This window comes from Hypanus sabinus, chromosome 11 (genome assembly GCF_030144855.1).
Source record: "Hypanus sabinus isolate sHypSab1 chromosome 11, sHypSab1.hap1, whole genome shotgun sequence".
Taxonomy (NCBI): Eukaryota; Metazoa; Chordata; class Chondrichthyes; order Myliobatiformes; family Dasyatidae; genus Hypanus; species Hypanus sabinus.
Genome location: NC_082716.1, coordinates 95,901,537 through 95,914,116, shown reverse-complemented (window position 1 = coordinate 95,914,116; position 12,580 = coordinate 95,901,537). Strand labels below are relative to the sequence as shown.

Genomic DNA, 12,580 nt, shown 5'->3' with positions numbered 1-12,580 from the left:
CTGGGAGATCCCCAGAGCTGATAAGGTTAGTGATGGTATAGGAGACAATGACCTGGTGCTCCTTAGTGGGGTCATGATCAAAGGGTAAATAAGAGGAGGTATCAGAGAGTTGTCGCTGTGCCTCGGCCAGGTAGAGGTCAGTACGCCAGACAACAACAGCGCCCCCCTATCAGCAGGTTTTATAGTGAGGTTGGGATTGGTGCGGAGGGAGTGGAGAACAGAGCATTCGGAAGGAGTGAGGTTGGAATTGGAACAGGGTGTGGTGAAGTCAAGATGGTTAATGTCCCGTCGGCAATTAGCAATAAAGAGATCCAGAGCAGGTAGAAGACCAGAGCGGGGTGTACTTTTCTATGTCCAAATCAACCCACTAAGCTCTAATGGACTGGCTCAAGACACATGTGCATAAAATGAAGTTTGTACCAACACACACATGCAGATGATAACTGCTACACTCAGTGGGTAACCATGCACTTCCATCTCACTCATCCATGTATCACATGATCATTGACTATACAGAGACTGGGTAGCCAGTCCTATCCCATCTTACTGCTGGATTTCCATGCAGAAGTGCAGGTCATTCACTAAGTAGTTGACGATGATATGTCGACTGCACACAACTCGCTTTCTTATCTGGGGCACCTCAGCATCCTCTCCATATTCAGACACTCGGACTATCAATGAGTTAGCCACAGAAGGTATCGTGGACTGATTGTGAGATGCGGTCATATCTGGAAGCAAAAGGGGAAAAAAAACACTTAATTAGGGGAAAGATCATTCAGTGAGAGACATTCCATCTACAATTGTAGGGACCCCAAACTGTTCCAGACTGAGCACTGACACTTCTATCTAACACCCCGAGTGTACTTGACCATAGAATCATAGAACAGTTACACCTATCGTGTCTGATACTGTGCACCCAGGCTAACCCTACTGAATCTACAATGGCCCTGCAGGTTACAATTTTCCAAGAGCGCAGGCTTTCCTTAACCAATTAATATCAAGGCTTTAGACAGGATGTAGTACAGATTCAATGTAATGGGCCACAGAGCAGAATTCAAACATTCAAGAAACATGAAAGTTATGCCTTTTCTCATCAGATCAAAGGCAGTAAAGGAGGCATTTGCAAAGGAGCCAGGAGGAGTAGGAGGTATACACCCTGAAACTCAATCCAGTTTTGAAGATGACCCTTCATCAGGTCTCGGCCCGAAACGTCGACAGCGCTTCTCCCTATTGATGCTGCCTGGCCTGCTGTGTTCTATCAGCATTTTGTGTGTGTTGTTGTTTGAATTTCCAGCATCTGCAGATTTCCTCATGTTTGCTCCATATTCAACATGTCGCGACCCCTCTGAATTTTATGTTTCAATCATAGTCTGCTAGCTGACTTCTAAACTCTAACAGGTTTAAGTATAACCAAGTAAGTTATTCCTCAGTGGCCAAACTGTCAATTAGCGTAGTAAACTTCTAGCAAACAGCTTCTAATGCATAAACATCCTTCCTTAAATAAGGAAATCAGTAGAGATTTACAGCACAGAAATTGGCCCTTCAGATTACTATATCCAAGCTTCTATTACACTGTTATAAGACTATTGAATAGTCTCCTTGTACAATGAGGTGGACTCTTGACCTCACAATCTATTTTACTATGGCCTTGCACCTTACTGTCTACCTGAACTGTACTTCCTCTGTAACTGTAACATTTCATTCCACACTCTGTTATTGCTTTTCCCTTGTCCTACCTTGATGTACTGATAGAACATAGAATAGTACAGCACATTACAGGCCCTTCGGCCCACAATGTTGTGCCAACCCTTAAACCCTGCCTCCCATATAATCCCCCACCTTAAATTCCTCCATATACCTGTCTAGTAGTTTCTTAAACTTCACTAGTGTATCTGCCTCCACCACTGACTCAGGCAGTGCATTCCACGCACCAACTACCCTCTGAGTGAAAAACCTTCCTGTAATATCCCCCTTGAACTTCCCTCCCCTTACCTTAAAGCCATGTACTGAGCAGTGGTGCCCTGGGGAAGAGGTGCCAGCTGTCCACTCTGTCTATTCCTCTTAATATCTTGTACACCTCTATCATGTCTCCTCTCATCCGCCTTTTCTTCAAAGAGTAAAGGCCTAGCTCCCTTAATCTCTGATCATAATCCATACTCTCTAAACCGTGTACCCCCAGATCCCTCTGATGTAATGCAAGTATCTGGATGATATTGAAAACGATATGTTTCACTGCACCTAGGTACATGTGACAATAGTAAACCAATTGATCTTACTAACCATATTGATCCCATTTCCCACCACTTGGTCATATTGGATCCCATTTCCCACCACCAGAATGCCTTGGTGATTGAAGTGCTCATAGAGAATACTATACTCCAGATCCATCACCGGTGCCTTAGTTTACTGAATCAGAGCCTACTTAATTTTGAATACCTATTTTTGTACTGAATTCCCCAGCAACAAGCCATAACATAATGTAAGCTTTCATAAATACTTGTAGTATCTGCATACAAGCCTTTTGCTAATCATACGGCAGGACAATTAGCCGAGTAAACTTCCAGCAGGTTAGACTAGCAAACAACTTCCAATGCTTTAGCATCCTTCCTTTAACAAGGAAATCAATAGAGACTTACAGACAGATAACTTCATATTTTCCACTTACACTCCATTCAGAAGACCTTTTCCTCATTAGACAGACCATAAGACCATACAACATATGAGCTGAATTAGGCATTTCAGCCTATTGAGTCTGCTCCATCATTTCATCGCAGCTGATCCATTTCCCTTTCAGCCCCATTCTCCTGCTTTCTCCCCATAACCTTCCACACCCTGACTAATCAAGAGCCTAACAACCTCCGTCTTAAATAATTTCAATGACTGATCTCCACAGCCGCCTGTGGCAATGAATTCCACAGATTCATTTCCATGTGGCTAAATGGATTCCTCCTCACCTCCATTCTAAATGAACATCCCTCTATTCTGGTCCTAGACTCCGTCAACAAAGGAAATAATCTTCACATCCACTCTATCTAAGCCTTTATACGTTTGATAAGTTTAAATGAGATCCCCTCCCCCACCCCCAACCTCATTCTTCTAAATTCCAACGAGTCACGCATGACTGGAAAGATGTGGAGGCCTAGGAGAGGACGCAGAAAGGGTTCACCAAGATGCAGCCTGGATTACAGGGAATTAGTTAAAAGACTGGACAAACTTGGGTTGTTTTCTCTAGAGCAGAGGATGCTGTGGGGAAGCCTGACACAAGTTTATAAAACTATGAGAGTAAATAGTCAGAGTCTTTTTCCCGGGGTAGAAATGTCAAAAAACTTACAGGCATATTTTAGAGTGTGGGTTAACATTTAAATGAAGTGTGTGGCACAGATATGTTGGACACCTTTGCCTGGGACACAATGGCAGGGAAGTGGAGGAAGTAGACATGATACTGGTATTTAACATTGGCCCATGAACAGGCAAGGAGTGGAGGGATGGGATTAGCTAATTCGGCACAATGGTCAGCACAGACATTGTGGGCCAGACCATGGTCCTGTGATGTTTCGTTCTATTTTTCTTGCTTCTGGGAGTCAAGGGTGATTGATCTGAGACCAAGAGAGTGAGTGCTGGCAACTCGAAGGATAAAGTGTTGTGACAAGAGGGAATCAGGAGAAATTCTCTCAGCCAGCAGGCAGTGATTCAGTCATTCACACAGAACAAGCTGACAGCACACTAGGAGGATATGGCTTGTCACACCCCTGTCTGAGCCCATGGAGAGGAGATCAGGACAGTAGGCCAAAGCTGACAAACAACCCCCACACCTATTACAAAGAAATAGTGTCCTGAGGTTTATACTTGGAGAACAACATGGACAAGTTGGAGCGACGTGGTAGCATAGTAGCACAACGCTTTAGGGTACAGGGTTCAATTTCCGCTGCTGCCTCTAATGAACTTGACCATTCTTTCCGTGACCGCATGGGTTTCCTCCGAATGCACCGGTTTCTTTCCACAGTCCAAAGATAGACTGGTTGGTAGATTAACTCGTCATTGTAATTTGTCCACTGATTAGGCTAGGGTTAAATCGGGGGATTGCTGGGCAGCACGGATCAGAAGACCAGAAAGGTCTATTCTATTCTATTTGTCAATAAAATAGGCTGGGCTAAGGGCCCTGTTCTGTGTTGTGACTGTGACTCTATGACTATAACAGAAGAAGTTTACTGGATTCCACCTGGGGCTGCGATTGTCACAGAAATCACAGTGGAATCAAAGAGGGGGATGGTATTTTGCAAGGGGAAAGGCAATGGTCACAGTCAAGGGGCTAGCACAACGTGATGAATGAAAATCGTCACTTCCTACTGACCTCAGCATGTTGAACCCTGTCAGTAAAACAATCCCACCCCTGTGAGGGTTCAGCTCCTCATGAACTTACTTTCCTCATCATTGTACACTTCATCACGCAGGTAGCTTTCAAACATTTGGCACACGTGTGGAGTCTTTATCATGCGCAGGAACAGTATTATCATTTTGATCACCTTCTGCAGCTCCTTCCATGCTCGGTTCTAAAACACCAGAGAGGGCATCACAGATCAGTGCTACGCTCACATGTACCCACAGTCCAACTCACTCTCGCGCACACATGCAGTCCAATGGACAAACATCCCACCCTGCAAAAATGCATTTCAAGAAGGTAGAACCACCACCCCCGCACCCTGCAATTCCATATCCCCACCCACCCCACCCACCGGTCAACCTCCAAAGGTGTATGTTTACAGGACATTTGATTATGAAAGAACACAACAATTTATTTGATCACATATTGAAACTATATACGCACACACATACATGACACCTGCTAAACTATATATATATATACGAATGACACCTGTTAAATTCACTCAACATGTCTTTTACAGTCGTTGAACCCACCACAGGCAATAGAAAAGTCACTGTTGCAAACAGTGCAGCGAGCAACACTGTCATTATTTTTGACCCCTATTAGGCAGGGGTACACTTTAGTGTAGTCTGGGGTGAAGTACGTTTTATATTTTCTTTTTTTTGGAACACTCTGCCATGGCGCTGCAGGACACTAAACTGAACTGATGGACAATGAAAGAGAGAGAGAGAGAGGTCGACTGTAAAGCCCGCCCACAGAGAAAGCTGATAGGTCTACTTAGCACAAAGAGAGACCAATCAGAATGCTCATTCTGTCACTCTCTTGCTATGTCTGTCAGTTGCTCTCTCTGTCTCTCTCTCTCCCCCTCTCGCTCGCTCGCTCTCAAAAAGATCAATTTCTGGAATATCGTATATAATTTGTGGGTGTCAGGGAGTCACTATCAATTTGCGGGAGACTCCTGGAACTTCCAGGAGAGGTGGGATGTCTGAACTCAGTCTTGCTCACAGCTGCAGTCCAACTCATTTGAGTATGGGGAAATGAACGGGTGTTTGGTGTGGGCCAGGCAGGTGGCAGTTTCCGTTCATACATACTCCGTGACTGCCCGTGCACCAGCCTGGAGGCTAATCCAAGGACCTCCACTTGGAGATCAGGGTCCCAAGCTAAATTGCACAACTTCAGAGAACTATTTCCAAAGAAATCCCAAATGAGTAGTGAAGGTTTGCATTGTGACCCTCCAGCCAGTGGGCAGATACAGTTCCGAAGCATGTCCACACCCACCCAATATGCACATGTTTATTTATTTATTTAGAAATACAGCACAGAACAGGCACTTCCAGCCCAGCAACCCACCTATTTAACCCTCACCTAATCACAGAACACTTTACAACGATTAATTATTTACTAATCGGTACATCTATGAAATGTGGGAGGAACCCAGAGCACCTGAAGGAAGCTCACATGCTCAAGGGGAGGATGTACAAACTCCTTACAGTGTCAGAGCTGAACTCCAAACTCTGAACAGTAATATCATCGCACCACCGCCACGCTATGTGCCACAAATTCAAGAATGCCTTATCTCATCTTACGCACAAGCGCATATGCATACAGTTGAAAACTTCCAAAAGAGTATGTGCACATATACAAAACAAGCTGAACAGCAATACAGACATGAGTGTGCATTTACAGTGCTGCTTCCAGATAACCTGCTGTGTTTTCAGAAATGTCTCTCCTTTTCTGACAGGAAATAGAAGGCAGGCTCAGCACATGGATCCTCTAGGAATGGGGAGTGCTCCACCCCTGAAGGAATGGGTGCTGCAGGTCACCGAGCCTGCAACGGTGAGGGGTAGGAACAAGAATCGAACAAACAGCAAAGCTGACTTTTCAGATGCTTCTGCCAGTCTGGGGAAATCTCCTTCCCATTACACCGATGGTGCCAAGTTGCAACTTCCATTGAAGTTGTGGCTCAGTTTCTGTTGCTTTTTTTAGTGGTTTTTCTTGGGATCATGGGGTTGATTTTGGGGATGGAGCGTGATGTTGGAGGTCAGATTAGGGCTCAGGGAAATGAAAGGAACTAGAGAACTGGTCAGGGTCTGAAGTCTCGGCTCTGTATTCAGAATACTAACGACACAAAAGTGGGACACCCATGGACTAGGTCGGGATGTCAGGCCAACAGACCAGCGCCAACAGAGTTGGTGGATTCCTTCAGACATCGCAGGGTCACCAAGTTGTCAGAGGGTTCCAGAGTCAGAGGCAGGAGGAATGAGGCCCAAGGATTCACGACTCACTGAGACCCAAGCTCAAGCCCTAGTGTTCTGTGATCTGTGATCGTGGTGTTGATGCTGAGGATCGAGATTCGAGGGTTGAATTGAAGGCCCAGGGTTGGGGACCCAGGTCTGTGATTCCCTATGGGTACACTGGGGTATTTGAACGGGGGTGTTGGTTGCTAACACAAACAACGCACTTACTGTATGTTACGATGTACACATGAAAAATAAATCTGTATCTCATAAGATGTCCCATCAGCCCAACATCGCAATGACTTTCGTGAAGAAGGTACTCTGACAGGCACTGAGAGGGGTGTGCGGTACCAGTTCTAAAGGAAAGGGGGAATCACTGGCATACTGTATGATACTAGCAAGCAGCAGCCTGGCTTCTGGCATCAAAGCGTTGGATGGCATGGTAGCCAAGTGTAGCATGGTAGCACGATGCTTCACAGCGCCAGTGATGCTGGTTCAATTCTCGCTGCTGTCTGAAAGGAGTTTGTATGTTCTCCCCATGACCATTTGGGTTTCCTCCCACAGTCCAAGGACATACCAGTTAGTATGTTAATTAGTCATTGTAAATTGTCCTGTGTATAGGCGAAGGTTAAATCAATGGGTTGTAGGGCAGTTCGGCTCGTTGGACCGAAAGGGCCTGTTCTGCATTGTATCTCTAAATAAAAGGAGGTTTGATATGAAGCGGAGATGGAAGAATGTGCTACACCTGGTGAGACACCAGCCACAAATGGACTGTAGTAAGGTCAGGGGGTGGGGGGATGCTAGGGTCCCAGCTCCATGGAGGATGGGTTCAAATGCGCACTCTGCTCAGGCACAGGAGTACTTGGCTAAGCACTGTCTTCAGCATTCTGGTTGCTCATGCTAAGCAAGCATACCGAGCTGGGAAGCTGGCATTTTCTCAAGCATATCAGATGCAACAGCAGAATTAACACTGAAGCCAGCCTTTCCACAGCTTTATATCAACCCACAACCAAATGCCCAGGACATGGCTGCAGCCTCCAGCCTCCGCCACCCGGAGTATCACAATCCCTTCAAAGAACCCACTGCATTGTCACAGGTAAGGGCAATACCTTATCTCACTTTCCGCCAGACCACAAACTGAAGGGGCCTTCAGACCAGTTGAGGTCTGAAGAGGAACTAAAAATTTCCACTCAAAATGGTCAGTTCATCATGGGCTCAAGAGCCTGTACTGTGCTGTGCTGTTATATGTTCTACATTCTATGTTTTCCATTCCCCCTAGCTACAGAGTATTCAGCATGGATTGCCTGTCATCTCACAGCTATGTTTCATCAGAATATTGCTCCAGTGTTCATAACGCTCTGAGTAGTGAGGAGCACTGAATTAACCATGACATGCAGCTATCTGAATTCTCACCGTTTGACTGAGGACGTGGATAGACCTGAAGGTATGTATAGAGGAGTCCTTGTGATATTGGGATTCTGCTGGGTATGTTTTCAGGTAGAGTTCAAACCTGTGCCAACACAAAGAGGAAGTCACACTGCCATCCCAGGCATCCTCCAACAGTTGACATACTGTAGTTTAGACAGAGTCATCACACACGCTAGCAGCAAGTTACTTTGAATCTCCACCAGGGAGTGACATGTTAGTGTTTTCCAAGATATTGCTGGTACATCTGGTCCCTTCCCTCTGCTGGAGGATCTGTTGTATCATTTATTACCCAAAGAAATCTGCCCTGCAACTGGTCACCCCCGTTACCCTGCATGGTGGCTGTCTTTGGTAGCACCTACAGGAAACCTTGCTGCAACTCATCTTTCACACAGCCGAACAGCAGCAGATTTCCTCACCTTCCTCTCCAGTCCAGACATCATTCCAACTTGATGCCCTTTGTCGGTGCTATCTCCCTACACAATTCCTTCATCATGGGCACGCCAGGAACACCAGAATGAAACAGGCATCCTGAACTGGATTGCTCTACCACTCAAAGTGACAGTGACCACTTCCTTCACCTCCCAAAGTCTCTCCAGGGTCCTCTGTTCTAATTTGCAAATTGCATCCTTCCCATCAGGAGCCCGCTCCATATTAACCACGTCTACGAGACGTGCTCCCTTGATCATATTCTTGCTAAGCTACTGACAGCCCAGCACCTCTCCTGCACCATGTTTAGCTGGCACTAGTAAATGTCCCTCATCCTGAGGTTTTGGTCCACAATCAGTCAGGCCATCCTGTCATCTCTACTCCTGAATAGTCCTACATGACCGAGATCTGTTCTTGCAAGCAAGTTCACCATTGCTGAATACTGCAGCTCTCCTCGAGCTCACTGTCATCTCCAAATTTAATCTTCCACTGCATCACTTCCACAGACACCACAACAGCTATGACTGAAATACAAACAGAACTATCTGATTATAACAGAGCCTCAATTTTATTAGCTAATCAAATATTTGTCACAGTACCTCCTCCTGCCCCCATCCATCCCTTCCCTGCTGTCAAGGCATTTTGGACTACCTGGTTCCAGATTCCATCTTCAGCTGCCTTGAGTATTCAGTTGTAATTGCTTTCCTTCACATTCCCACACCTGAATTTCCATGGAACCACTCTTGGAGCACTCACTTCCTAACAACAGAAGTATGTTCCCAAAGTAAAAATGGACAGCATGACGAACACCAGTATGCCTTCTTTAGTCAGGAAGCACTCTGGCTCTAGCAAACATAATTCTATTAGTTTTAAGGTAGCGATGCAAAAGGGTAGGTCAGGTCCACAGGTTAGAATACTAAACAGGTCTAGGGCTCATTTTGGTGGAATTAAGCAAAATCTTGCAGACATCAACTAGGAAAGCCTGTTTAAAAGGACTGAATGGCTTTTCATATGGTGATATCAAGATTCCGGGGAAAGGGTTAATCTGCAAGTTTAGGGAACCCTGGCTGATTCGAGCTCTCATCAGGAAAATGAAGGAAGCATGGATTGGGTTTTGGAGGTCGGGATGTGTGAATCCCTTGAGGACTTTAAAAGATTATCAATAAATCTAAGAGAAGAGCAACAGAGGGTGCAGGGATGATGACAGAGCAGCAATGGCTGGAATTTCTGGAAGCAATTCAGAAGGTGCAGGATAAATACATCCCAAAGAGGAAGAAGGCAGGATGACACAACCATGGCTAACAAGGGAAGTCAAAACCAATATAAAAGCCAAAGAGAGGGCAGATAACAGAGCAAAAGTTAATGGAAAGATAGAGGATTGGGAAGCTTTTAAAAGCCATAAGACATAGGAGCAGAATTAGACCATTTGGCCCATCAAGTCTGCTCTATCATTCAATTATGGCTGATCCTTTTTTCCCCTCCTCAGCTCCACTCCTTGGCCTCCTCCCCATAACCTTTGAGGCCATGTCCAATCAAGAACCTATCAAGCTTTGCCTTAAACACACTCAACGACCTGGGCTCCACAGCTGCCTGTGGCAATAAATTCCACAAATTCACCATCCTCTGGCTAAAGGAAGTTCTCCACATCTCGGTTTTAAATGGACTGCCCTCTATCCTAAGACTGTGCCCTCTTGTCCTAGATTCCCCCACCATGGAAAACATTCTTTCCACATCTACTCTGCCTAGGCTTTTCAACATTCGAAAGGTTTCAATGATATCCTTCTAAATTCCAGTCAGTACAGACCCAAAGCCATCAAGCGTTCCTCAAATGATAACTCTTCCATTAATTGATTTCATCCTTGTGAACCTCCTCTGAACCAATGTCAACATATCTTTTCTTACATAAGGAGAGAAAACTGTTCACAATACAAGGTAAGGCCTCACCAGTGACTTATAAGACCTCAGCATCACATCCCTGCTCTTATATGCTAGACCTCTTCAAAAGAATGCTAACATTACATTTGCCTTCCTCACCACTGACTCTACCTGCAAGCTAAAGTTTAGGGTGTTCTGGACAAGGATGCCCGAGTCCCTTTGCATCTTAGATTTTTAGGTTTTCTCCTCGTTTAGAAAAGAGTCTGCTCATTTATTTCTACTACCAGGGTGTATGACCATGCATTTTCCAACACTGCATTTCATTTGCCACTTTCTTGCCCATTCTCCTCATCCAAGTCCTTCTGCAGCTTTCCTGTTTCCTCAACACTACCTGCCCCTCACCAACCTTCATACCATCTGCAAACTTGGCAGCAAAACCATCATCTTAATCATTGATATACCGCAGAACACTGATAGTCACTGGCAGCCAACCAGAAAAGGATCCTTTTATTCCTGCTTGCTGCCTCCTACCCATCAGCTACTGCTCTAACCATGCTAGTAACTTTCCTGTAATACCATGGGCTCTTAACTTGGCAGGCAAGAATAAGTCCAACTACACGACATCCACTGCATCCCCTTTATCTGCCTTATGTGTAATCTTCTCAAAGAATTCCAAAAGTTTTGTCAGGCAAGATTTACCCTGAAGGAAATCATGCTGACTAGATTCAAGATGGCGGCGCGACGCAGCTTGCAGCGGCCACTCCGGAACTGATTATCTGTGAAGTGGGGTGCCATGCACAATCATAATCGATTGAAAACGGACGTGGAAGCACGGAAAAACATCAGGAAATTCCAGGAAGACCTTCTTCGTTGCTGTTGCTGCTGTGAGGTCCGGGTCTCTGCTGGAAAGAACAGGCCCCCAGTCCTCGGGGTCGCATTGCCGATGGCCATTGGCGGGGCCATCTTAATACGCTCAGCAGAGGATGGCGCTTGGAGAAGCTGTGCCGGAGGGGACGGTTGTCGGCTCAGAGGTTCGACGGACTCAGAGGTGCGACGGACTCAGAGTCCTTTCAGTGTGTGCTACGTCTGCGAGGCTGGTTTCGACGGAGCTTCCATTGTGGCTGCATCTGCGAGGCTGTCGGGCAGCGCCTTGGAAGTCCATAGCGGGGGTACTCACTTCTGCCACCGGCGTGGGATGGTGAGTCTGTCGGGACCCTGGGGACTTGTGGAAACTGTGGTGATTTCTTTTGAACTTACAGTCCTTTAACATCTTGGACTATTTTTACTGTGTCCATAGTCTGTTTTTTTTTATCAATTATGCTATTGTTTGCACTGTTGTAACTATGTGGTTTTGTGTAGGTCTTGTAGCTTTAGTTTCTAGTCTTGTTTGTCTGGTGGATTTGGAGATCCTTTCCGGGGAATGCGCTAGGTAGCGCCATTTTATATGCAGCAGCCTCTCCAGACTCTGGATTGGGGATTGCCAAATGTTACGTGGATTTTCTGGTGTAATCTGTTTTGTCATATGCTTTCGTGATATCGTTCTGAGGGAATGTTGTCTCATTTTTTAACTGCATTGCATTTGTGGTTTCTAAATGACAATAAACTGAATCTGAATCTGACTCTGTCCTGTCTTGTCCTATGTCACTAAGTACTCCATAACCTCATCCTTAACAATTGACTCCAACATCTTCCCAACCACTGAGGTCAGACTAACTGGTCTATAATTTCCTTTCTGCTGCCTTCCTCCTTTCTTAAGGAGTGACATTTGCAATTTTCCAGTCCTCTGGCACCATGCCAGAGTCCAATGATTTTTGAAAGATCATTACTAATGTTTCTCTACCGCTACCTCTTTCAGAACCCCAGGGTGCAGTTCATCAGGTCCAGGTGACTTTTGTAATTTTAGGTCTTTCAGCTTTTTGAGCTCCTTCTCCCTTGTAATAGAAACTGCACTCACTTCTCTTCTCTCACAGCCTTCAACATCTGGCGCACTGCTAGTGTCTTCCACAGTGAAGACTGATGTAAAATGTTCATTCAATTCATCTGCCATCCCTTTGGCTCTCTTTATTATTTCTTCAGGCTCATTTTCTATAGGTCTTACATCCACCCTCATCTCTCTTACATACTTGAAGAAGCTTTTACTATCCACTTTGATAACCTGATTTTCCCAATCGACTTGCATGTTGAATTCTCCCATGACTATCATAACATTGCCTTTTTGCATGCATTTTTG

At 45.4% G+C, this 12,580-nt stretch overlaps 1 protein-coding gene across 1 annotated transcript in view; it reads right to left on the bottom strand.

Annotated features, from left to right (window-relative positions):
• Positions 1-543: 543 nt before the first annotated feature.
• The window catches only part of LOC132401510 (regulator of G-protein signaling protein-like), a 50,134-nt gene continuing 38,097 nt past the window's right edge, over positions 544-12,580 (bottom strand). The window contains exons 10-13 of the mRNA XM_059983536.1: positions 8,906-8,999; positions 8,035-8,131; positions 4,421-4,550; positions 544-728 (exon numbers count right to left, since the gene is read on the bottom strand). Coding sequence (XP_059839519.1) covers positions 544-728; positions 4,421-4,550; positions 8,035-8,131; positions 8,906-8,999 — 506 coding nt within the window. The remainder of the gene's footprint in view (positions 729-4,420; positions 4,551-8,034; positions 8,132-8,905; positions 9,000-12,580) is intronic.